Here is a 27,938-nt window from a genome sequence, read left to right as displayed (position 1 = left end):
AATCCCAGAACGCTGGATTTACGTTATCTCATAGAATTTACGCAAAGTATCATAATGTTTTAGATTGATTGTTTTTTGTCGAATTTTGGTGATGGAATGTTCGATATCACACGTCGTTAGCCCTGGTCATTTTTATGCCCAGCGAGGAACAGGTATTGAATTATGTTATTATATCAGTTAGACCATTCATTAGTTTTTTTCTCATTTTCTACACTGCGTTTTAATTACTTTACGTGCTGTGGTACCTTGTGAAAAACATTGTAGAATATGACTATTGATTACCACAATAAATATTGCTTATATATATGTTTGTTCATATTCGTCGTTTTCGTTCTATTAATCACTCTGCTACTTGTGATTAAAATGCCGTTTTGAATCGGCATTTAAAATCAGCTTACGATGTAGCATTTACAGCAAATTTTATCTTGGCTAAGTCACCAAAAACCACTGATACACTTCACCATCGTATTACAATTTCTCCTCAAGTATTGCACCTGCTTGTTAGTTATCTTTGGGGATAACCATGTCGTGGGAACGTATGTCTTTCACTAAACTGTTTGGTGTTAGCATGGTTAAAGTTAGCATAGCTAAAATCTTTTCCTCTTAATAAGCAACCTTTTGGGAATTTGTTTGTGACTGATTTGCCATTTTTTGCAGATACCAAAGCAGATGAAATTTGCTTTTTCGAAAAGTTGCCAATTGAATCACCTCAAAGTAAAATTATTGTTGTATTTAATATAGCGCATTGCATGTTTTGTATTTTCTGACTTGTCACTAAAAAGCAAGTTTCTTGAAACTTCTAAGCAAGAACTGTAATCAATGTGCTGCTATAGTAAAAGCCATCTGAATGCAGAACATGAGAGCACAACTCAAAATGTACATAAAACCGTGAGAGCAAATCCAAATACATGTACATTGAAATAATGACACATAGACATACGACATCTCATATCATGACTTTTTAGCTTTTTTTTAGCCTATATATTTTCGATGGCTCTATTTGACTGTCTCATGGAACCATCTGATGGGAGGCGTGTGAGACCACAACTGGTGACTGCTACTGTGCAGAAATGTTTTTAAGGCTTTGAAAAATGACTCGATTCATTCCAATTCTCATCAAAAAATTAGCAATTCAATTCCCAATTCTTTTGCATCATAGATCAGATAAGAATCGATTCATTTCAACTCAATAAGCAAAACACTACAATTCAGTTCTCAATTCTCTAGCTATCCTAACATCCAATGATTCAATTCAGTTCTTTAGACAAAATTAATTTTCTGTCAACTCACCCCCTGTCCACTAGTTAGCCTGTTCAGCCTTTGCTCTCATAAGAAGTTTCTGCAAGACAAGAGAAATATAATAAACATTGATAGTTGCAGTTTTATTTTTTTCGTATATCATAGGAAAGTTTATCATTAAAGGTGCTAGGGTCATCCTCGATTCATGGAGTGCATGATGATGCCCCTATGACTAAATACGCGCTCCACCGGGGCACTGGTTGCAGGCGGAGTGCATAGAATCTCTCTAATTTTAGCCAAGCTGGGCATCTGCCTCTTGAGTTTACTTCAACACTCTATACAGAGACCTGTGCAAAATTTTTCTGTGGTGACAATCAAATTGCTTTTTACACTTTGTCCAGAATGCTTATTGAACAGCACCAAAGCAAGACATTTTCTATTTATAGAAACTAGCTACCAGATTTGCATCATCACCAACACTTGAGTAATATCACATCAGATTAGTCAACACATCACTGCACATAGCTTACAGCTACGGCAGCAAAAACAGCAACCATTAAAACTATTTTTGCAAGCTAACATATACAAACAATGGAAATAGAATAGTACAGGTGAAATTATTGTTATGTGTAGCAGCCCACTCGTGACATTCAAGTAGTTCACTCTAAGCCAATATCACACATAACTCACATCACACACAAGGAGCAATGCAATGAATTTGTCTATGATGACAGGAAAGAATCAACTCAATTCTTAATGGCAGGATGTGTTGAGTCATTTAAATTCTGCGGTGAGTAAAACATACCAGATAATTGATTCAATTCAATTCGCTTGTAAATTGAGGCTTGCTCGAGCGAGCATGTTAACTCGAGTGCCCATCTTTGCTACTCTGGTGCCAGCGGATGAATGGCAAGTCGGAGAGGGGGCCACAAACTGTGACTGTGCTAAGGGGTGCCAGAGTCAGCATTTTGGAGAATATGAGTGAGCGCAGATCTATTTCATCTCAGAACACGGCCAACTGACTATAGCTATTATTAAGAGGTTACTTGGCATGGATGATACTTTCCCACTTCACGTTTTTGATGTGTATCCTATCACCTCTCTGCAGTACCAATAACTCTCTCACCCTAAAATGTGAAACATTGTTCTTCATTCGCTGTTTGTATAGCTCATTGCGAGTGTAGGAAGGTTGCTGATCTATAGCTGGCACAACTGTGCAGAGCTCATGCTTCATCATAAGCTGCGAAGGTAAAAAGCTTGTTGACAGAGATGTGGTTCGATATGCAAGCAAACCTAGATATGGGTCAGAAGATATTTTGAGTATATTTTTCACGGTTTGTACCATCTGATCTTCAGTCCTGTTTATTTGAGGGTACATAGGTGATGAGGAGGCAATTCTGATTTTGTAGCTTTTACTGAACTCCTCAAATTTTTGGAATACTGGCCATTGTTGTCAGAAATAGATCTCCGATATTCCATGCCTAGCAAAGATGCTTTTGAGATGTAGCATTATCTCTCTGGGTGTCTATGTTTTTAGTAGGGCGATCTTCGGATATCGTGAATAGACATCTACAACGAGTAGATAATTTTGGCCTTGACGGTGAAAAACGTCCTATGCCACTCTGCCATGGTTTAGCTGGAGTTTCCATTGGTCTCAATTGTTGCTTTACTTCTGAAAGTTTGATTTTGCAGGTTTAGTAGGTCTTGACCAATTCGTCTGTTACTGTTGATATGTTTGGCCACCAAATATGTAGTCTTTTTGCCCTATCCAAACACTAAGTGATACTTAGATGACCTTTGTGTCCTCGATTTAAAATTTCTCTCTCAAGTAGGTGAATCACAATCCTGTTCTGGTACAATATTAAGGCACTTTTGGGGTGAATTGTTGTGAAGTCTCTCGTTTTGTAGTAGGGCTTCATTAAATCATCTTCATATTGCAAGTATGCTGCCCATTTTTTCTCTATTTACTGTCATACTATCTGGGAATGTTATTATTTTTAAACTTTAGATTGACATTCCAGCCAAACATCACTGGCAGAGAAGGAGTAGGCTGAAGTTGACTTTTCAGTTTGTTCAGCAAATTTGATCTCATTCGCTGTTGGTATATCTGTTGGGTACTGTAGATGAGCATCAGCTGTAGCATTTTTCCTCTCCGCTACATGGACTTCTCTGAGCCGGTTACACATCAAACATAATCTTGAGCGCTAAACTCTCAGGGGCTCTTTGTGAAGCGGTTTATAGGTGATTGAAGGGACAAGAGACTTATCATCAGTTTTTACAGTGAAGTCATCCAGGTTTAGCAGATCTTTGAGAATCTTATACTTGCCCAAGTCACATTGAAAGCTTACTTCTCTATGATTGCATAGCCTTCCTTGGCAAGATCCAATAAGTAACTAGCGGCAGCCACTAGTCATTCAGTGCCATCGTTTTGCTGCCCGATATGCTAAATGCCAACCCCTGATTGGCATTTAGCAGATGGGCCATCCCTGATGAGCACTTCCAACCTTTGATTAGAAGTGTCTGTTCACAGTGCGGTTTTATTGCTAACTTCATAGGGCACCCTAAGGTTTCACAAACGCCTTCGTATCATCAAATGCCTTTTGTTGCTTGCAGTCCTACATTTAGTCAGCACCTTTGTGCAATAGATCTCTCGATGGTTTGCTGATGGTTGCTGTGTTGGGACTGAATTTGGTAGATCAAATCACTAATCTTAGGAAAATGCTGAATATCTCCTGGTTCAGATGAGGTGTAGAAGTCTAATATGCTCCTAATACGCTTATCACTGGCATGAATACTAGCGGCATCTAATATGTCTCCGAGGAATGACACCCTGATGCTTCCAGACTCGCATTTTTTTCGATTTAATGCCATTTCAAAATCCTTGATTTTCTGTAATACTAGTTTTAGTCTTCTATCATGCGCCTCTGTATCCTTCCTGAAAATGAGCACATACAAATGCAGCGCGACCCCTTCAACCTTTTCAAGAATACGCAACATATTCCAGTAAAACATTTCCATCGATGAGCATAGCCCAAAAGGCAATTTTTTTGTAAATGAACCGCTCAAAGGGTGTTAGCTAGAGTTGCCCCGATTTTGGTATCGGAATCGGTATCGGTGCCGATATGAGTGTCAAGTATCTGAATCGGTATCGGCCGATCTTTTCTTAAAAAATCTGAACCTTCCGATACTTTTTACAGATCAACCATTTAGCAGAAAACTGTATTTTAGCCTGCTATACTAATAAAAAATCATCAGCTGTAAGCTTCTTACTTTTACTTAATGAATTTCAGGCCTGCCACACAATTTATTTCATGTCTATAGCCTGATCAACACAGCGAAGGAAACTTTTTAGCCAGAACGTAAACAAAAAGTGTGGTATTTCCCAATTATAACGATAGGTTTTATTGCAAGCAATCACGAACAAGATAACAAAAGTGGGAAACAAGAACGCAGTGTAATATTTCTATTTCCTAGCATTACGAAAGTAATTTAAACAGTCGACGCATAAAGTTATCCATCACTCTCTTGATCCTGACGATACAATGGATCGTTTGTATTGTACAAAAAACGGTAACCCCAGTGGCGTATCGGTATGTAGCCTGTCCTCCAACATCTGTTGCAAGGGAATCCCCCTTCAGTACGCTCGGCTACATTGATAATGATGGAAGAAAAGAGACGTCTTACTGAGATAATTGAATCACTAACGGTTTTTAAAAGAAACATTGATTTGCTCTAAACTTGTACAGGCACAGCAGTTCATCCAACAATAGAAGAGGGACTTCGTTATCACAGATAGAACTGTACCACTAACAGTAATTACCTTTATTTACAAATTACAAGAAACATGGACTGTTTTGTTACTACATGCACGGTATGTCAGTATGTGAATATGTATATATTTTTTTCCATAAATGCAAACAAATAAATACAATAATATTCATGTTTTCTTTGCATTATGTTTGTATTTGCATAATAAAATGAGCTACTATCTATGCAACACAAAAGATCTGAATCGGATTATTTTTCAATTAGGATCGGTATATCGGATCGGTATCTGAATCGGCTGGTGAATTTAGAATCGGGGCATCTCTAGTGTTAGCTATGTGGTCAGCTCTTGAAATTTGTTTGACAGGAGTATCAGCCAAAGCCCGTAATTCATCCCAGGTACGCCCTAGATAATTAGTCTCAGATACGCATGATAGGCTATCATCAACAGTGGCCATTGGAAAGAAAGATTTCTCTTTTCACATGTCTATTCAGTTGAGTCACAACTGAACATATTCTGACTGATCCGTTAGATTTTGGTATAACCACTATTGGCGAGCACTATTCGGTTGCTTCATTAACCCTTTCTATCACCCCCATATCTATCACTTGACCAAGCTCGATTTCAGTTTCTCTAAAAGGGGTCAAGGAACAGACCTAGGCACAGTAATTCCATATGACTTAACATTTTTTACTAAATTAATACTATATATGAAACATGCATTTGTCCTAGTTTTTCAAAAATGAAGTTTTATTATCAACATGTGTTTCACTAACAGTGCACACTAATAGGCCAAAAGCCTCCCAAGCTTTCTTACTCGTGAGTTAATCAAATTGATTCTCTTCTTCGTAGATACATTTGTATATAGTACGATTTTTATGAGGCAAAATTGCTTCTATTACTCCTAAGCATAGTATTATGAGGCCACCAGGACCTTTCAAGCATTTTTTACTCTTGAACATCACTACACCTGGGGGATAGATTCGTAGGCATACACACAGTGACAGCTGCACCACTATCTAACTTTTATTTAATGTTCACTGATGTCTGATCCCCATCAAACCTGGTAGCTACTTGAGCAGTCCAGGACTGTATACTTGCCTGCTTAGCCTGAATAAATTATAGGAACAGATCACACATATCCTCATCGGTTGTTTCTTTTATCTCAGCACCTTTGGACTGGCACTGTTTAGCAAAACGTCCGAATTTACTGCATAAATCACAGGCTTGCTTGGATCTTGCATGGTTTGGTTTGTAATCATATCTAGGGCATTCATCAACTTTATGACTACTGGCAGACTCAACATTGTCGCATCTGTTCTCTGTCTGATATATAATGTGCCCAATGGCATTTACATCGTCATCTACATGTGTTTATACATCACCGCTAGTAGTTCTCTCACGACAGCCTATGCTTGCTTAGCGCTTTAATATTGTCTTGCTGTCTGCACTGCCTGAGCTAATGTCAGATCTGGCATGGATTGTAGGTTGTCTAAAGGTTCATCCTCTCCTACTCACACAACTACCCTGTCTTTCATCAACTCCTTGTTAGAGCTTTATAGTCATAATACTCTGCTTGTCTGTGCAGCCCGTTGATGAATACATCCATTTCATAACTTTGCACAATTTTATAAAACTTGGCACGCTCCACTATTATGTTCCTTCTCAGGTCGAAATACATATCAAATGCAGGAAGAATGTAGTCGTGTGTGTACTCTGGAATATTCCTCTTTAGAAGAATATGTTCTGCTTGATCTCCAAGTATATATAGCCAATATTTGATTAATTTATTGACTCTCTAATTGGTTTTTTTGCCCACTAGCTTCCTGGTACATTTTTCAACTCGTGGTTCACCTCCTCCAGTTTACAGCCTCACCAAAATCAAATGCTGCATTCATAGTCAGAACTGTTCAGCCTTATACACAGCTACTGCCTACTGACAACTACTTTAGAATATTCGCTCTGCGACACAAATTGTTTTCAACTGTTGCCACCATGTCATATTTAGTATTGTATATTCAGTGTTTTGCATTTTCTGACTATTCGCTAAAAACATGTTTCATAAAACTTCTAAGCACGAACTGTAAGAACTGTGATAAATATGCCTGCTATAGTAAAAGATTTCAACAAAAAGCATGAGAGCACAACTCAAAATTTATACAAAAACATGAGAGCACAATTTCATAGAATAATGACATACATATATAAGATCACAATTATGATGTTATATGATTTAATTATAGTGATGGCTATTTTTAACGCAACATTTTGTTGAGCTGAGTGAAGTGTTTGAGAGAATATATAGAAAAATATTTGCCAGTCATCACCAAAGCTGCTAGCAGATATCACACTAGTATGAGGCAGTTACGCTGATGACTTTACTAAGCGGGTACTTAAGGTTTTTTATACAAAAAAGATATATATACATAATTTAATTTACCATGTATCGATTTACTACATATCAATTTACCGCATATCAATTTACCACATATTAATTAGTTGATTGCAAATGTGTTCTTATATCACTTTCTATTATTTCTAACTTGATTAATTGGACAGGGTGGGATCTCGAGTCTGATTGTTTTACTGCATTACACAACATTACATAGCATGTAGAAAGTGTCTGACATAATTTGCTGATTTTATATTTTAGCGAAGGAGTTTCTTGACTTTGAGAAGTTAGTTGCCTTAATACAAAAGTATTGTGATGCCAGAACAAGCCATTTCCATAACATTGGAAACATTGAGAAAGGAGAAATAATATTTTTCAAGTCTGCTACCCGAGACGGAGAGTATGTGAGAGGTGAAGTGATAGCGACGGATTCTGATTCGTACGTTTGTGTTATTTTAGTTCCTGTGAATTCAGTTTGCTATTAAAGCTTAGGCCTCCTTGTGTATTTCTTATAACATTCCTAAAGATACGCGAGAGAATGTATTGATTTTATTCTGCTTTGGTCACAAAATAGGTTATATATCATTATTTGTGTCACCAATTTAGGTTTAATTTAGTTTTAGCTGCAAAAACATGACATCTGACAGGAATATTTTCTCTTGGTTTTGAATAGCTATTTGTTTTAGCACTGTATAATAAGCATCTTGATTGTGCCTTTCAGTACTGGTTTTGTTAGTACCAGACATATTCAGGCATTAACGATTGACAATCGTTTGTGTAATGTAATCAACTATTGCTGTATGATTGTAGTTGCAAGCGTTGTATCTTTCTTCTATAAATATTTCATAAAATCGCCAGAATTACGAGACTTCTTGTTATATTACAGCTGCTCTACATGCCTGATTGATTATGGAGTAACAGAGCTCGGTGTGACTTCAGTGCTGAAGATTGACCCGAGTGTTAAAAGATTTGCTACTATAGAGCCACGAGCTAAGAGATTTGCGCTCGCTTTTGTCAAACCGGTACTCATATATGCACTTCGTTTTATATAATTGAAATGGCTGACTCACAGGCATGTACAGAGAGTTATTTGGTTTGTTTATGTTATGAGGCTTTAGCGCATCGAAACATATCTTGTCTCCTTTTGACCTGAACAGCGGACTGGCCAAATCAATATTAGCCATTGCGTTGAAGTACTTTAGAAGTTGTCTGTGTTATAACTTTTAACTCTGTGAGACGCATTTATCTGCTGTTCATCATTTTTGTGACAAATGTTTTTTAGCATGCTATGTCGGTTGCTTTTTCTTCCAGACTCGGGGAGAATGGTGCAAAGAGGCGACCGAGTTGTTCCGTCAGCATTGTCAGCCAACCACTAAACTGATTTACCTTCCTACAGAAGATCCAGACTATGTAACACTGGTGACAAGGTCAGGCTTTGGTCTTAGCTTTGAAATAGGCTGCAGTTATTAATTAACTCTGTTATTCATTATTTTTAAAAGCATTGTCTGTATTATTTAGGAGAATAGAGCCACCAAATGGAATTATTGATGTGTCTGTTCTACTGATACAGGCTGGTCACGCCAAGGTATGTCGCAAGTCTTTCTGCGTAGCACTTTATAGCTTGGTTGGACATAACCATAATCATGTACTATTACAAGACGTTTGACTAGATCATTACAATAAAGAGATTTCCTTTTTATAACTGTTCCTATTAGGATGATTGATTAGTATGCTAAAAGCCTGTGGTTTATGAATATGCAGAGGGTATCATCCATCTATGAGGATGTGACCGCATCCCCTTCTATCGCTGCCTCCATTTCTGATGTTACACAACAACTCCATTCGGTTGGTATTCAAACTGATCCCGGGCCAGAAACAAACCTTTCTACTTGTGATGCTGAACCTACAGATAACCCTTTCATTTCATCAACTTCTGGCCTTCTGCCTCCCCCAGGCTTTGATACACAGATAGCAGCTGCAGGAGATTCCGTCCAGGTGTGTCACTGAGTGCCTGTCTCTCAAAAATTTGCTCCGATCCAAGTTTAGAACAAGCACTTTTCATAGTCTTCTTTGTGAGTAATCAGTGTACAACTGTTGTGGTCCAACAACTCCCATCGGGTCTGACCTGGTGTCAAGTAAGAAGTAGCTATCCTGTTCAAGCAGCTATCTCTATTAGACAATAGAGAACTTTTGGTAAAGTCTCGCTTGCTAATCTGAGCACCTTCATTGAGTTGACATTCTCTTAAAGCTAAATATTAACCAAAACTGAGCAGACATAAACTTTAGTTGCTTGTTGGCTTTTTTTGACAATCCAGTCAAGTCTCTCCTCTTATCTGTTGCATTCGCATCTACTTTCAGCGAGGTATGCAAAGCAGTGATGAAACTCAGAGTGTTGTGAAACCAAAGAGCAGGTATTAATCATAGGGCATTACAATTAAAGTAATCGTTTCACTTAGCTGTTGAATTGTGTATTTGATTTTTGAATCCTTGAACATTTTTCTCTAACTATACCATTGGTTAAATCTCAGGGTGTATAAGTATCTTTGCATGATCTTTAGCTCTTAGAGCACCATGAGAGCATTCACTAAGTATTTACCTGTTTACCACAGAATATTGGCCTTTCAGCATTCTTAGTAAAAATATACATTAATTGTCGCTTGTGTGTTTTTGTAGTAATGTGTATATACCGCCCATTTGTGTGTTGTTGCAGTAATATCTATGTACCGCCCACTTGTGTGTTGTTGCAGTAATCCCTATGTACCGCCTGCACTACGAAAAAGCCAGAGAAGTGGTGCCGATAAATATCAGCAGTTTAACCTGAACCATGAAGCGCTGTGCATCTGTATTATATGCAGCATTAGACATGTAAGTAGCTACCAGAGTCTGGGTATCAGGAACATCGAGTTCAACTGTTACTCCTACATTGAATACGGGTTCTGCGTAACGTGTGGTCTCATTCTTTATGTAAGCTCTTTTAATTTTTAGCTGCCAACCTTTATGTTAATGCTTTATAACTATGGAAGATTATGACAAAGTTAGGATTGTCTGAATGAGAAGCAGTCTTTGCACACATATTCATATAGAGTAGTTGTCTCTTAAATATTTACTCCTTACATATTAGGGCGTAAGCAGTACATTTATCTGTAACTAGAGGGGTCTTGGACGTTGCAGGCATTTGAAGATAATCAAATGACAAACAAGGAAAAGTTGGACACTGTTCTCGCAACAGATTGGCCCAAGCTGACTAGCAAAGAGGACACAATTCTCAAGCGCTTCATCATAGGCGATCAGCTGACAAGGTACATGTATATGCTTTGAAACTCTGATTCTCTCTTACTAGCAGAGTGTTTTAATATTCTGTTCGACATCATTTTTGGATCTGCTATTTGTTCTGTTGGTCAGATGTGAACTGAGTTTCAGTACAATGTTGCTATTTGGCGTTTGCAGTGAAGACAGAGAGCTTCTGCTAGACATTATCCTGGGTGTAACGAGGCAACAGGTAGATGTGCTTCAAGAACATTCAAAAAGGAAATCTATTGACAGCTCAATACAGGGTAGGTAGAGTGCTATGGTTTTCTTTATTCTAAGTATTGCAGGTTGATGATAATATTAGTTGTAAGTATTGCAGGTTAATGATACTATAGCTCATCATATTCATTGCCAAACTCCTTCACTTACACTGTTGCGAAAGCATTCAAGTTTGAAAATTAATTTTTTAGTTACAAGTAACTCCAACAAGCTAACCCTCAGTTCTTATACCGTGCAATCTGACGTACAGACGACCGCTAAGAGTGATAACATTACCATAATGCAAGAGTCCACCGACAGGCCACACTCGAACACTACCTTCCACAATCCTGACCCTAGTGGTAGGTAACCCTCACATATATCGTCTTACTTGATGACTAAATCTGTTAAGAGCTTGTTGCTCTTTTTATGTGACATTTTGGTGTTTCAGATCCGCAAATAACTAGCAGTGTCCATTCACCACTTAGTGGCTTCGATGATGATGACGATGATGATGACCCAGCATACAAATTTCTAGAGTCATCAGACAGCGAGTCAGATATTGTTTTGGAAAGCTGTAATAGTGCTGCTGAGGATTTTGCTGCCAGCAAGCCTAGCGCCGCCCTTACATCAGGCACAGCAGATGGCTCTTTTTCCTCTCACATCTCTGCCGCTAAAATTGTTATTCCACCACATAACCAGTTGAGGGTTGGCCGTGGAAGTCCCCTCAGGCCGTACGGAAACTATTCAGCTAGTCCGACGTCATTTCAACATTCAGCTGAGAACAGTCAGCGTTCTCAAAGCTCTAGCAGAAAGTCATTCAATAATTTCCCCACATCCGCCAACCATCGTCCTAAGGCTCCAATCCGCAATCAGACCAAGGTATGTATTCGCAAATATTTCCTTTTTTAATCTTTGCAGGCAGATTGTATGTACACACTTATTCACCTGACCCACATGCTGGTTTCTTTCTTTATAACGTTAAGGTTTCCAACCGTCAGTGTCTACCAAGAGTTGAACCCAGCTACGTAATACTATTCATACACTTTTTAGGTGGTCACCTATGGTCTGGGCTTATCCGCAACAAATAGTTATCAAGATAACTCGACGAACTATAACTCCGACAACATTGCAGATGCTGATGAGGGTTCAGCGAATGAACGACTAGGAGGCTTTGGCATGATAATGTATTGTACATTTTGTGGCTCTACGGAACACCGCAGTGCTAACTGTCCAGATGGCACTAAAAACTTATTTATAAACTAGTCATTTCCTACTAACATAATGTAGATGTGTTCTATATGTACAGCTGGAATGGGTACACAATTGAAGCCCTACTCAGATATTTTATTAGAGAACTCAGTCAATATGCTTTGAAATACTCATCCGTTATATAAAACCAAATACCAACTTAATTAATTACCAACTTTATTTCTGTAGCGCAACAAATTCACAATGTTGAGATCTGCGTATTAACAATATATATCTATATTTTATGTTGCTGCAATATGTCAAAAACAGCCTTAAATTTAATAAAATAGTGTTATCAGTTCCATGTGATCTTTATTAGTGATATGGCAGTCACAATGTATTCTCCCAAAGGAAACTGGCCGTCTTATAGCAGTCAGTCTCCACAAGTTGCCTGACAGTCTCGGTGTAGTCTCCATAAAGCAACTAATTTTGTCCGTGTAGTATCTACTAGTGAACTGCATCAAGTGGTCTGTTGAAACCACCTCTTCGATTCATGTATTGCCTAAAGATTTTAGAGAGGATGGTCAACTATATGTGTGAACAGGAGGCGAGGAAGAAATAATTGACATGTGACATGCATGTGTTATATACAGAAACTTGATCAGCACTGTCTACCTGTATGTTCGCTTTAGTTTGACATGAACCGCTCCGACATCATTTCCTTCCACCTTCTTGCCCTAAAAATAAAGACCGACCTTGCCTTAATAATAAAGTAGCATCAGTGGGACCTGGTCTTTTTGGACTTGATAAAACTTGTTAAGCGCATCTAAGGATCCTGTCAACTCATATTACCACCATCATAGGCTGATGAGTAATAAGCGCTATAACCAGTTATAGATAAACTTACACATATTATGGTAGATTTTATCAAAAGGTATCGATATATTTCTCTCAGTTGCGATTGTTTTTAATGTTTGCGATGATCTGATTGCCAGGAAGTTTCTAAATTAAAATGGATAAAACTTGATTGCAGTTAAAACGCTTAAAACATTGAGAAAGACTTAACGAGTATTTGCACTGTGATATGTAGTTAACATATTTAACCATGACTAGCTGATGGAATATTCCACTACCCAGCTATACTTTCACGAACTGGTCTGTAACCCACCTTTGTAGAGTCAAATCCTCCAAAGCCCATGCATTTCATCATCTCAATCTCCTCTTCTGTTTTACCAGCAAAGTCCTCCGCTGCCATACAAAGCACCCCAACAAGTTTTATTTACTTAAAAAACTACGATTCGTATAGATAATAGTACTGAGCGATTTAAAGAGGTGTGAAACTGTTGATCAAATATAAGCAGACAGAAACACTGCTGTGATGTCATAAGATTGTAAATTGTACCTGTAAATCTCTTTTTCTCATCTTTAAGGGGCTTTGATGAACTTGAGCTACAAAAGTGCCATCGATATAAAATAATAATTGTTGACTTTTCACCTTGGATAATTTCAGAGTACATGGAGTAGAGATTGGCCAACATTGGGAAAGGAAAATGTATACGTGTATTATACAAAGTGTAATTTCATTAAAGGTTGACTTGCAACAAAATTCTCATTACAGTTATTTGGTATCAAAAGATTCACCATGTTTTACTATGTTGTGTTGTAGGTGCCAAATACGTGGCAATGTGATTACAAGCTCTTAGAAGCTCAAAAACGTGAGAAAGATTGATTTAAATTGGCATTGAAGGTATGCACTCTCCTTAACTTAACATAAAATTGCTGTAATCATGAGCCCTAAACCAAGTGAAAGTGATACGAAAAAGGAGAAAAGTTGTCAATACAAATCGATAATACCACAGTTACTGTCATTAACTTAAAATGTTAAGTTTAGTGTTTTCTATGTGAAGGGTCGATGGGGTGATTTTGTGACAATCTTTGAGCGGATTAAGCAATTTACATGTACATGTATTTTACTGTTTGTATAATACAAAATCGTTATACGCTAATTTTCTCGGAATGGATTATTTACATTGTAGGAGCATCTACTGTAATTTTGTTATGAATGGCCTAACGATTGAAAATAAAGATTAGGCAGCGAGAGCGTGTATCGACCTCTTGAATACCAATAGAACCGTTGTAAACGAGAGATTAAATCAAATTTATAACTTTTAGTCATGAAAACAATAGTTAATATGAGTTGTAAATTATTATTGGCCGTCTCATTTTAATAGGTTATTTGCGCCACTTGACTTGCGAACCTTCGGAGTCATTTTCTCAACATCGCCGGATAGTAGGGTTTCCAAGAACTGGATATAAGAAAGTATGCGAATCGAATAATTATAAAAACATGTTTTACTAGGATTTTATCATGAAGAAGAGTAGAATGAATTTTAAATATTTTATTGCTTATGGGTGTTCACAGACAGGTCTGAAGCAGCAGATCACATCTTAAGGGCATCTTAAGACCTTTTTTATTGCAACTTTTATCGCACTTATTTTCGTTTTAGTCTCTCCACCTCATCTTAGCTGCATTACATGCTGTTAGCCTGTTAGCCAACTGGCAGCTACAGGTTACTTTTTGGTGCATTTTAAACCAGAATATGCTCAAAAGTCTTTGATGAGAGTAACTTTTAACTTTGTAAATCTATAACGGCGAAACACTTTTTGATGCACAGGTCTACAAGATGTCGGACAGCACACACCTTATATCAGAATTTACCCAAAAACTATTGAACAACCCTTCAAAGAGTCACTCGCATAAAAATGTACAAGAAGTTATCAGAATGTATAGCAATTATTTTGTCTTTTAAGATTTTGTTGGTTGTTTTAGGTGATCCGACTGCTAGAATGTTTAAAGACGAACATCGACAAAACTTGATCGTGGTTAAAACGCTCAGAAGAAAGACTTTTCCAAAAATGACATCAACAGTTTCACTTCCTGTTTGTCCCTCTCGTTATGACGGTTATTGCGTTCAAGTTCAGTGTTACGTGTCTTTGTGGAATAAAACTTCAAATATAGCTTCAGATACACTGCTGTAGATGCTTCAAATAATTTAAAAATAGTTTGGTTCGAACTTGTCCTATTGGTTTCCTCTCAATCCTATGTAAGCATACGAGTGCGGGTGCTGATGCGACCCATGGGATGCATATTTATCATCTATAAACGATGTGCACGACTATTGACGCCATTTTTGGGAAAGTCAATGTGATCAAGTTTCGTCGATATTTATTTTGAAACATCTCTGCAGTCACCCCACTTAAAACAACTAACATCCATAATGATAAAAAAATTTCTATACTTTTGGATAAAATCTTTTAAGATTTAGTGCGCATGACCCTTGGAGCAGCCGAATAATTTGGAGTAACAAGCAAACATGGCTACCTTGAGGGGGCATTTCTTGGTCGGTCAATAGGAGACCGAGATCTTCTTGAGAATCGATCACCCCTATCCTGACCTCGGTCTTCTCTTTCTCGATCTAGTCTGTCTGATCGGAAGTCTTGATCTCTCCTCCTGTCTCTATCACCTATAACTAAATAAAGTTTATCATGAGATCAGAGTTGCACAGGAGGCCTGACTCCCTATCACCTATAACTAAATAATGTTTATCATGAGATCAGAGTTGCACAGGAGGCCTGACCTTTACAATTTTAAGAATGTTTTAATAATAAATGTTTGCAATTATGTCAATGACAGATTCAATAGAACAAAAATACAAACCACGTCTATCTCTGTCTCGAGATCTGTCTCGGCCACGGTCTCTATCTGTAATTGCAATACAATGCTGTTACGGGAATGCCACAATTATAAAGGCACTATAGTGCGAGCAAGTAAATCAGTCAGAATGCACTCGATTCTTTTATATTCAAACCTCTTCTTGGGGATCGACTTCGGCTCCTTCTAGGCATAATACTTCCTGCTGATTGTTAGGCTGCCAGATACTTGTTAGGTTTAAGCCAGGTGATGCTAAAATATAGAGACCAAGTCATGAGAAAGGTCGAAGTGTATAAGTTCCGAATATTAATGAGAATGTAATAGATAACAATACAGGATACTGGGAAAGTTGAATAATTTATCGCTACTAGGGATCGGTAGCAGACGAGCATCCAGTCTAAGCATTAGAAAAAATCGTGACTTTTTGAAAAAATAAGTTTCTGATTTCAACCAATTTTTTCAACATTTTTGATTTTTTGATAAATTAGATATTTTCACTCATTATTGCTCATGGAAATTGTTTGTGTATCGCATTACGCATCAGAATGCTGGTGAACTCACTTTAGTATTGGTGAACTTTACAGTATTGGTGACTTACACGCTTTACTTTGACAACTTCTTATATTTCTAACATTCAACAGTATATGTACATTAGTATAATTGAGTTACCAGCAGTTTCACATAGAGAGAGCCAATGACATAAAAAAGCATTATGAATAATGTTTATGCAATTTCTTCTTTTATTTCTTCGTTATTACGCGAAATATAAACACCAACTTGCCAGATTTTTCAGTAAATTTATTGAATGAATGAAACCAAAAGTGGAGAATGCTCTAGCGATGCTTGCGCTGAGTTGATAGCAGTAAAGCATTAAATATCATGTCATTTATTAAGCAGAGTAGTGAGAGAAAACTGCACCAGTTATAGTTGGTACCTCACTATCAGTCCTGCTTTAAAGGTTGACTTGCAACAAAATTCACATTACAGTTATTTGGTATCAAAAGATTCACCACGTCTTACTCTGTTGTGTTGTAAGTGCCAAATATGTGGAAATTTGATTACAAGCTCTTAAAAGCTCAAAAACAAAAAGCCGCCGTAGATTGGAATCTCTTTATTTATCTGACGTATTCATTACAGTTTGGTTATCGTCGTCACGAGATGTTCTCACATGAATTGAAAGGCCAATAAAAAGCTCAATATAAACTTATCGTAGCACTAGTTTATGACAAACACTTCGGGTTTTACCGAAGACCCCGTATCAAATATAGATGCTCGCTACTTTACAGTTTTGTTTCGGCTTGGTCTAATCGTCAAGTCATAATCTGATCATGTGACCCAATACTTCGAAAATAATTTTTGCAGCACTTTTCGATTATCACAGGTAACCAACAGGCTCGTCATGATTATCAGACAATGATATGTACTCCTTCGAGCTAAGGTTAAAAAGTTTAACGATTTTTTTACGGTAAGTTAAAAGATATCAGTGCTAAAAGTGACAGCATTACAATGACGATAAAACAGACGCGTAAGAACAATAGACATGGTTTTATTGAATGCGTGAAGTATATTTGTAAAAATATTTCGATGAATGAGATTGCATGAAAGTATAAACAGAAACCATCCTGTAACAACTACGTCCCATTTGAGCCATTTTGGAAAGCGGATATAAACTACGGCGGTCTCGTGTGGCTGCGGTTAACTGTTCGTTTTTTAGGTTTTAAGAGCTTGTAATCACATTCCCATATATTTTGCACCTACAACACAACAGAGTAAGACATGGTGAATCTTTTCATATCAAATAACTGTAATGTGAATTTTGTTGCAAGTCAACCTTGAAAGTTTATTTAATAAAAATATAGGTCCTAACTTCAAAGGTCCTTTCTTCTGTTGCATTGTAATCCACATGCAATCAATTATTTCTATCACACTTGGTAATTCATGACAGAAGGGGTTTACCGATTTGTTACAAACCCATCAAAACAACATTGTTTGTCAAGAAACACTGATTTTTGCAAAATTATGAAAAGAAAAAACCATGATTTTCCCGAAAGAAATGATTTGAAAAAGCAATTTAAATCATGTGATTTTTGCGTGCAAATCATGATCAAATCCTCAAAAGTAGTGGCCATTTCAAATTTACTCCTAACTAACGAACTAAGGCTAATCCACATAACCAAGGCAATATAAAATATCTAATTTTACACACGCGTGTAAGAGGACACAGGAGCGCTAACACGTACTGTTACATGTATATTATATGATAGAGTATACCAGCTTGATCTGTAACTTCATTCAACCAACATAAGCAGTATTAGAAGCCAAAGGAGACAATCTGATAGGACTAAGTGAGGTTAAAGGCTTTGCCCTTTGACCTTTTGAGCTTTGACAAAGAATATGCTGATTCAACCCGCAATACCCTTTGCACAAACCTGCAGAAACAACTCTACCAAATCTTAACAAAGGGTAAAATTCTATCACGACCAAAAAAACTTTAGTAGCTGAGCTGCCACTATTATCCCACACCAAATGAGCGGAGCGAAGTTTGAGTTTTTATGATAAATGCATGTGCACACAACTTACAAAAATTATTCATCAACAACATCGCAAACCCTCGTTTCAAAATCTCATCAACAAATTTAACCATCGTTTTGTAGAGTTGTGCAAGTATAATAACGATACAAAACACATACAAACCTATTCAAATATATTACCAAGTCTTTGAAAAGTGTTGACAGTATCTTAAAACTTACCCATCTGAACGGATTATACACAAATAGACAGATTTATTTGGCCAAAAATCGTTATTAAAACTTGCTAAGCCTTACTTTTATCAAAGTTAAGACCGGAAATTGAAACGCCGAGCGACAGAGAATAGAACGATTAAGTCGTGCGTATTTCACGAAAAAAAACCGTGCACATTTCACCAGTCTATAGCATTGTCAAATTGCCGAAGGTTTCTGTAATTAACGTAGTACTGAAATCGTTTCATTTTTGCCGATTTCAAAGTAACTGACATTTTAGACACTTTTGAGTACTTTGGTATTCTAACTGATGTCCAACGCAGTGTAAGTAAAGGAAATGACGATGATATTTTTCTCTAACGATTCTCATGAGATTATTACAATATTTAATTATAAGTTTGGATGACTACAGAACAATGACTACGTAGTACAGATTTTCTAAAAATATATACCAATATCACAACTTCTTGATATTGCTAGCTATGACGTTTTGAAATGTAAACAAAATTGTGCATTGGTTTTATATTATTACTATATTAATAATATTGGTTATTCTAATAATATCAGTGCATTTTACTTCTAATATTGGCCAATATTGCATTTCTCCTATTGCAGGGGAAGAGATATAAACATATAATCTTTTCCTTTCATTATTGTTATTTGTTGTATATAATAACACCCACACCCAGTACATTACAGCTACCATTGCAGTTATCCTATTGCACTGCAGTGCCATTTGACTGCTAATATTGCATTTCTCAACCATCAGTACCCTTTCTTTTTTTCCAATATCTTTTTGGTCATGGGCTGTATGACAGTGGAATTTCTAGTTAAATAATAATTGCTCCTTAGAACCTTTAAAGGCCTCGCTTGGTTTCTGATATCGCTTTGAGTACATTTTCTCTGGTTCTAATCCTCTCCAAGCTTTATGCAATATGTGGTGATCATTTGTACTGCTACGTATTCAGGTGATATTACTAGCACTAAATATCATTCAGTATAACAAAAAAAAATGATTGGTGATACTTGCATATTTTGGACTACAGCATGCAATTTCACATTGATTTACAGCTTGGTTTTGCGAGCATACAGATCGACAAAAATTTTGAAAAAAAAAGGTTTAAAAGTTAATTATGGATGGCAACCCGTCATATGAAATGGTTTTTACTTGAATCGTTATTAAATACAGATGGATAAACTTTGAATGGGGTAGAAACGTTTGGTGAAAGTTATTTTAGAAATTGTAGGTTATACTACCTATATTCCTATATACCTATACTCTATATATACCTATATTCGATGACAGAATGTTATTTTAGGTAAAACCTAACCCAATTTTACACTAGTTCTATCTATAACCATTTTAACTTTTGTGTCTATTTCATAAATAATGCTCATCATGCAATACCACATTTTCAACCTTCTGAAGCTGTTTGTACAGTGGCTGTACTTTGTAACTATCCATATAAATGGATTAGTCCATGCTTTCAGTCTACTACTTGTGCAATATAATTATGCTACACTCTTTCCTTTTATTAAAGATACAACTAATCTATTTAATTAATTATATTACTCACACATATTGTTTCTAAAATAAACTTTCAATTTTTATTGTTTCTGATACTACTTTAGTATGACTTGCGGACACATGAGTAATTCTTAGAAGATACAAAGATAACAACTGCCCTTTGAAAGAAGAATAACCAGTAAAAAATTAAGTTATATGAATCTTGTTCATTTAAAGAAAATGATAGCGTCTATTTGTATGAAAATGTTGTCTCTATTTATAAAAAAAAGGCTCAATATGAAAACCTGCCAATTCGATACATAGGCCTAAATGGAAAGTGATATTTGTGGAAGAGGTTTAATGGATAAATGATTTTGGTAAGATCGAAAACTGAATATTGCTCAATGCAAGAAGTTGTAGTCAATTTCTTAACACTTGTTGAAAATGAACACTATTACCACCCCTGTTTTCTTCGGTTCATGACAGTAGACTTTCTGCTCTTTTACGCTTTACTTTATAATTTTAAAGCTGTTAGGAAACAGGGAAAATGGATGAAAAGCTGGGGTATGGCAGTCTTACAGATAATCTTTTTAACTATTTGTTCAGATTTGTCAAAACTGTCATATGCATATTTTTGTGCTTTTTTTGTCTGATAATGGATCTGACTCACTTAATAAAAATGAATTCAGTTTTACAGATGAGAAAAAATATTTCATGAAAAAATTACAAAAAAAAAATAGCTAAGCTGCAATCAAACAAATGTTTTCAACTATTTGAATGCTGGCTCCCAAAATGAGCTAAGTATTGCCTAATGCTACATCGGCAAATGCAGATTAGTGATGCATCATGTTTTACAATTGAAAAGCAGTTGAAATATTGCCAATATACTCTTTAGTCATTTTGCAATATTCTGTAAGATAAATTTTATGAATGTATGTAATTTTGGTTTTGCAAAAGTACTGGTTCAAGTTAATTTACCCTTGTTTTTAAACGAATTATTCTCCAACATTTAGCGCAAGTGTTTGGTTTTGGTTCTTGCTCACTTCCCTTTTATTCTTCAATGAGACATGACATGCTGCCAAATACAGGCTAAAAATACATCTCTTACAAAACAAGGTATTCAATAAGTTTAAAATGATGAGTTTCTGACTTTCTGTAATAATAAAAGTAGCCTTTGTATGCGTTCATCCCACCAATGCTCCACTAAAGTGAAGCTAACGCACCGAAACTCCTAAATAATTTATCTGAGGACTAAGTATAATGACTTAAACAAAATGACAGTGATGGTTAACTCCATTTCAAACAAATTAAAAAAAAGTTCTAGTTTCATAAATATAGAACATTCCAGATTACGTTTAGGCTGCTGTGAAAAAACATTTCAGTTGGCTCGGTACTTTATCATCTGCAGGCAACAAAAGTCTTATAGATTCTATTTATGTTCATGATATAATCTATACAGAAACTGAAAAGAGGAATGGATGGATATTGAATCATTGAAACGAATATGTTGGTGCTAGCTAGAGACAAAATTTTTGCTTTCTAATAGATACCTGTATGGACATTTTTAAGGGCTTGTAAAACATCGTTAAGTGAATTTCAGACAAGGTGGGACAAAATAGTTGATCATCAGTATATTAGCACATTTTCAATCATTTCTGACTCTTCATTAATTCTTTCAACCCTAATCCCGAAATATCCAGGAAGAAGTTATTATCCCCTGGGACAAATCCTGAATTTATCAAGAATGTCTTTTGAAGCAATTTGTGCAAAATTCATTTTATATACCGTAATTCTGTTGCAATATTCCAAAAGCACACATTCTAAGCTTTTAAATGAGTACCAGTGTGTTATAGGTTGGAGCTCGTAAAACGAACCAATAATGCTTTTATTTAAGTTGTAAGAAAATCAACCATATCGGCAAAATTTGAGGATTGTTATTTTCAGCAGTATCACTATAATTTAAATATTAAATTTTAACTCTACAACTTTATCATTTTACCACTAGCTCTAGATGAGTCTCAAGAGAAAATGTGATCATAAGATTTACTTAGAGGTAATTTAGAGGTAAGTACCAGACTCTAAATAAAGGCTGAGCAAGACATCAAATAATAATGATAATTTCTACAACCTGATTGAGTTTAACAGCTGTTATTGTAGTTCTTTGCGAGTTGAGTGAACTTTAATGTAGTACGATTTTATTTTCAAGCAGCCTTAGTGCTTGCTGCTAAAATTGGGCATATTGACAATAATAATTAGGCTACTTAATAGCAGCTGAATACAATCAAAAGCTGACCAATCATGTTTTACATAATCCTAATTATCTCAGCGTGTAGGGCATAGATCTTCAGAATTTTTGATCCACTGTCTATCCTAACAGATGTGCCTACAACCTAAACTTATAGCTTGTCAAGTTGGGTTGGTATTCCATGCTTTTAGTAGCTAGTAATTTTTTTAATCATTCAGTGATTCGAAACAATTTTTGTTATTTTGCTTTTAACAAGTTTATTTGCTTGTACATAGCTACATTATTTTAATATCGAAACATTGCTTGATATGTCTTCTTCTTGAATAAAAAACCAAATTAAGATTAAATTAATAGAAAGGGAGATATGGGCATTTTCGTAAAACTGAGTCTATCATTTGTGAGTAGTCAATTGACTAATTGGGCCTGGATGCGCCTAATAGAGTTATTTAATTGAACTTGAAAGGGTTAATTCCCCTTCAATAGTCCGCTAAATGAACTCAAATGCTTATGCATAAGAAAATGAATATTGTAGTGCAATAATAAGCTACTTTTACTTATTTTTAAATAATTTGAAAGGCTGTGATATTTATAAACATGTGGCTGGTATTAATAGCTGCAGACTCATGCAGATGCTGGCTCTAGTCCTCAGCTAAGGGTAAAATCAGACAGCAATAGGTTTCAAATGAGCCACTTTGGAACTTCAGAATAATTTACTGCTAACTACAGCTCCATAACAAACAAAGCTCTGAAACAACTCTTAATAAAATTACTGTATAACCTCTAATTGAACGCCAACTCTCTTTGAACGCCACCTCCATTTGACCGCCACTTTAACAATATTTGATCTTTACGAACCAATAATATCAATTGATCAGTAAAAAAGTGTCCAAAAAATCGTATTAATAATTAATCGTTTACATCAAATCGTTTAAATCAATAACAATCAATTCCCTCGTTGTCCAACTCCAAAGCTTTTCACTTTTTTTATTAAAACTTTGAAAACAACACCATAGAATTAATTAATAACTGTCTCAGGTTAATAGTAGTTCCTTGTTTAATGCAGTCGTGATATTTCGAAGCACATGAATATTAAAACGGTTACATTTATGATGGTACAAATGTTACGTTTAGCGAGCAAACTTTTACGGGTTGAATTTGTGCTAAATGCAGTGCGTAAAAGTTTTGATCGGCCAAAAATTGTTTGCACCCTATTATCGATTAGTTGAACAGTGCAGAAAAAGAGTTGAGGTCAAAAGACATTGTGGAAGGTAATGGACAACCAGAAGGTGCTTGTTCCACCGAAAGCAACAATCAGAATGCAGCTATCCCAGTGAAGGATGCAAATATTTTTGTTTTAAAAACGTTAATTTTTGTTTGAGCATGTAATATAAGTATGGTTCATTTGGGTCACATGTTCATGGATATATATTTGTAGCATTTGATCAATTACCATTATATAACTTATAGATTTTCAGATTATTTGATAGCATCCTTGTTGTTATTTTAACTCGGCTTGCAACAGATGGATGCTCATAGCTCTTCTTCTATTGCACATAAAGAGACAGTTTTGGCTGAAAACTAGCAAACATATCAATATGTGCAATGAGCTTTTATGCAAAGTTGTTAAATACAGTTATAAAATTAAAATATGCCTTCAAATTTAGAAGGAAATAAAAAACTGAAAGCTTTAAAAAATTGCAAAGCAGGGCACAGGCTATATTGTTGCAGGTTAATTGCAACCAATAGATATCGACTAGTTGAAATATTTGTCGGCTTCCCAATGCATATTTATGTAGAGATCTACAAGTTGGAGGTACCAGTAAGTTAGCAGATTCCTTCCATCTAGAAGGGTTAATGTCGCTTCGCCCGAAGAAGACTGCCAAATTTAGGCGAAATTCGCTTCGCCCGTATAATGATTAAATTTATCTTCCCAAAAAGTCTGATGAGCTACTTGAAAAATACAACTGAAGCCTCTATTTGAACGCCACCTCTATTTGACCACCATATAGGGGAAGGGTTGATAAAGAGAACATAATAGCATTCAAATTAAGGTTTTAACGGTAGTTTAGCTTCACGATGAGCGTTTCGAATTTTGGTGTGAACTACTTCAATAACTTTTAAATTAGTTAGGTTTAGAGATAATTCCTTTCTACACTTCTAAAGCTAACAAAACTTTTAAGATGTTATTAGTTTGTAAAACATGTGGATTGCTGCTTTACGGTTATTACAAAACAGGCATTTTTGCAAGCTCATGATAGCAATGATATAAAACTTCCAGGGTTTTATATCATTGATGACAGTTTCTATGTGAGGTGTACGCCGTTTATCTAGCAAATGATCTCTTCTTACGCGCGATATCAAGTTGATGGTGCTAACTTTTTTAGATGTTTTGTTTAGCATGAGCAAATTATTTATGACAAGCTCGGTAGGGTACACTGAAGTGTCTCTTAGTATAGCATACCAACCGAGAATAGGCCTATATAACAAGCTGTGATAAATGCTTGCACTAAATGTATTTAACTTACGCAAAAAGTGTCTGCTATATATTTGGAAGATCTTGATCTAAAGCAGCCTTTGAGAAGCATTGCGCATACAATAAATACTTATACGGGACACAAGTAACGATGTTAATAAAAATGTGTATACGAATAATCATAATCGTGGAAAAAAAATCGGTAACTGGACTCAATAATCGAAAATTGTATCTGGATCTGGATGATGTTTAGTCCCTAGAGCCTCATGAGAAGCAAGAGAGGGACCCTCCGATCGCTAGGTCTTTTTTTTTTGTTTTTTTTGTTAGTCCGCTACAATCTCCCCAGTGCGGATCTCCCGAGATGTCCTCAGAATGAATCCCTGCAAAAACTGACCAGAGTCACAGGAGAGGGCGTTTAGATTGTTAGAACGTGTGGTCATGGGGAAACAGTCCCAACATCGACAAGTCCGAACCTAGACAAGTCCCAATCTCGACAGAGGTTGGTCCGAATCTAGACAAAGGTTAGTCCGAACATCGACAAAGGCTGATGCAGTTTTACAATAATTTAATCTTCAACAAATAATAAATGTCTTTTTGCAGTTCTATCCTCACCTCAAAAAATAAAAACCAAAGCTACTCACTGAAGTTTAGTCTTCAAATAAAACATTTTGCTAGCATAACAGTCAACCATATTTATGATTGTTACTTGTTTTAGCATTCGTTCTATATTTAGGTTGGGCAAAATATTGTTAGGCCTACATAAGCTGGAGAGTGCTGCATCAAATGGATAACAATATATTTTTGTGCAAATAAATCTTTTACATATAAATCGCTCATTTACTATGAAAATAGTAGCTGATAAAATAGTAAAACTGCTGTCGAGATTGGACCAACCGTTGTCGATATACAAACTCGTCGAGTTTCAAACCAGTCGAGGTTCGGACTATAAACCGTGGTCATGTAGTGAGTAGATGCGTTCATTTCGGTCAGTGTGTCATGGATGGATGGAAACGTATCTTTGTTTGATACGATATTAATGTACAAAGACAATCTCTGTTGCTGTCTTCTGTGTTTTAAGGACTTTAAGCCACACATGAATTGTTCTTCTGTATAATATATCATACTGTATATATATCATACTGTATATATACAGTATGATATATTATTTGTACTTATAAAACAACGCACGGATTAATTGGTATATTATACTTTAACACTCACTTTGAAAATTATTTATAGGTAAACTAAACTTAGTCAAGCGAAGCGAGCTAACTTCTTATTGAGTTAAGAGAAGTTCTGACTGAGGAAAGATATGCTTAGAAACACAGACTGGCTAGAACACTTCATATAATGATATTTTTCACGTACATGTTCTTGTTTATCCCGTGGCTCCTTATTAGTCATTAAATGTACATGTATACGGCTTCCAAAAGGTTGCGTGAGCCAAGTTTTTTGTAATCTTAACGAATTTATGGTCTTGGTAACGATACGTATTTCTAACGAAAGCAGATTGGGTATATCGAGCCGAGTTTAAAAGGTTACGCTCTGCATATACTAAGGCTAACCAATGCGACTTATTATAGGTTGATTATTATAAAATTTGTCATAGAGTTCTACCACTCACTGTTATTAAGATGTTTTATCATAGAGGTAACCGTACCTCTATGACCCTACAAGATACTACTGTAGATTTTAATCGCTGACCTATACAACCTGGTAATAGAGGTCAGTGATTTTAATACATAATATAGCCTTGACATTTAAAGAAAGCATTGGTGTCGTTCGAATTACTGTTTGTTAATTTTATTCCAATTTCATGGAGAGCTCATTGCAGTTGCGATGCACTCTGAACCCTTCTGAAGGGTTGATCACACCTTCTAAACCGTTGATCACACAAACCGGTGGTTAAAATAGTCGTTTAACTTCAATAGTACTCAAGCTTTTCAACTCAAAACAATGAAATATTTACGGTATATTGGTGGTGATCGACCGACCACAGCTGACGCTATTTTTTATCTTTGTTCCATGGCATTGTCTATGATGCTGCTATACTCACAAACTTCCAATTCAACACATGCAAAAGGGCAGACGGCAATTTTTATCTTTCATTGCCATCGTCAAGTCTTAACGTAGACCTTATATTTCTTAGCGAGTGTATTAGTAATATAGCTCAGCAGTTGATTCAACAAAACTCATGGCGTATTAATTTTAGTTTATGATACACAATGAGTGAATGAGTCACATCCTTGGAAGCTAAAATTAAATTAATGCAAAAGAACTAATTGATTGCAAAAACTTGATGTATAGACTATCATCAAACCAATTAAACAATATTGTTTCTGGTCCTATTGATATAACTCAAATGTTCACTTCTTATTTAACTAAGGGTCGTACTTCTTGTATTATGTGCAGAGCACGACCCAACGATGTCCTTTGTCCTTGCGGTGAATATAGTTTGGCGAATCTATATCTTTCTCTGTGGCAAGTGTCTGTGTGGCTTGGAGGACCACTACTGCTTATAGTTAATGTCATTTTCTTCAATAGTAGTAATTTCATGTAGCCAAGTGTCTGTCTTTCTTGGAAGCTATTTTCTCCTAGCTCACCACTGTTATATGTTAGCTTGTTGGATGTTATTGGTTGGTTATATATTTGTTAATAACAGAAGTACGTTAAAAAGGACAACCAGTTTTCTAGCACGAGTTTTCATGAATGCCTTTGCGCATGTCACGCACATACGTATTTTCGAATTTAACTGAAGTGAAACTAACTAAACGTAATCTGAATATAACATCTCCCTTTCTGTAGAACAAACTAGGCAGTAAGAAAGCAATGAACTAAAAGCAGCAAATGTGAGAAAACAAGAGTACAGACATGATAAAATAAGGTACTAGATACTGAAGAAAATTGTCACTCACGATACCTCAGAGGTCTCACCACAATTCTACCAGAACGAGTACGTAAGGCCGGGGCCGTAACAGGAATGGATTTTTCCATGTGACTAGCACTTGAATCAACAGGCTGCTTGATAGGTGTGCCAACCAGTGGTACATTTGAAACCAAAGGGGGACTTGATGCTGTATCACTAGTGTGTTTTCCTACAGGTTTTGATACCATGTCAGAGTAAGTATTTGCAGGTAAAGTATTGTCTGTCATAGTCACAGGCTG

General features: G+C 36.1%; 2 protein-coding genes across 3 annotated transcripts; one reads left to right on the top strand and one right to left on the bottom strand.

Moving 5' to 3' along the window:
• The first annotated feature begins 10 nt into the window (after positions 1-10).
• Positions 11-12,457, top strand: LOC137400597 (uncharacterized). The gene is made up of 13 exons (XM_068086930.1): positions 11-152; positions 7,659-7,836; positions 8,284-8,419; positions 8,709-8,824; positions 8,916-8,982; positions 9,159-9,392; positions 9,756-9,808; positions 10,145-10,262; positions 10,569-10,696; positions 10,845-10,951; positions 11,117-11,266; positions 11,356-11,786; positions 11,958-12,457. The coding sequence occupies exons 1-13, from the start codon at positions 92-94 to the stop codon at positions 12,168-12,170; spliced, it is 1,992 nt and encodes a 663-aa protein (XP_067943031.1). The 5' UTR covers positions 11-91; the 3' UTR covers positions 12,171-12,457.
• LOC137400607 (U4/U6.U5 small nuclear ribonucleoprotein 27 kDa protein-like) lies at positions 12,316-26,302 on the bottom strand. Of its 2 annotated transcripts, none has more exons than XM_068086945.1 (8): positions 26,142-26,302; positions 15,965-16,059; positions 15,814-15,858; positions 15,478-15,619; positions 13,498-13,544; positions 13,264-13,343; positions 12,771-12,832; positions 12,316-12,657 (listed from the first exon to the last, which is right to left on the bottom strand). In XM_068086945.1, the coding sequence occupies exons 2-8, from the start codon at positions 15,999-16,001 to the stop codon at positions 12,603-12,605; spliced, it is 468 nt and encodes a 155-aa protein (XP_067943046.1). In that variant the 5' UTR covers positions 16,002-16,059; positions 26,142-26,302; the 3' UTR covers positions 12,316-12,602. The 2 variants fall into 2 exon arrangements, with proteins under 2 accessions (XP_067943046.1, XP_067943041.1); XM_068086940.1 differs by having other exon boundaries at positions 15,478-15,625; positions 26,142-26,299.
• Between the last annotated feature and the right edge of the window lie 1,636 nt (positions 26,303-27,938).

The sequence above is a fragment of the Watersipora subatra genome, chromosome 1 (assembly GCF_963576615.1).
Source record: "Watersipora subatra chromosome 1, tzWatSuba1.1, whole genome shotgun sequence".
In the NCBI taxonomy this organism is placed as follows: Eukaryota; Metazoa; Bryozoa; class Gymnolaemata; order Cheilostomatida; family Watersiporidae; genus Watersipora; species Watersipora subatra.
This window is presented reverse-complemented; position numbering and strand designations above follow the sequence as displayed.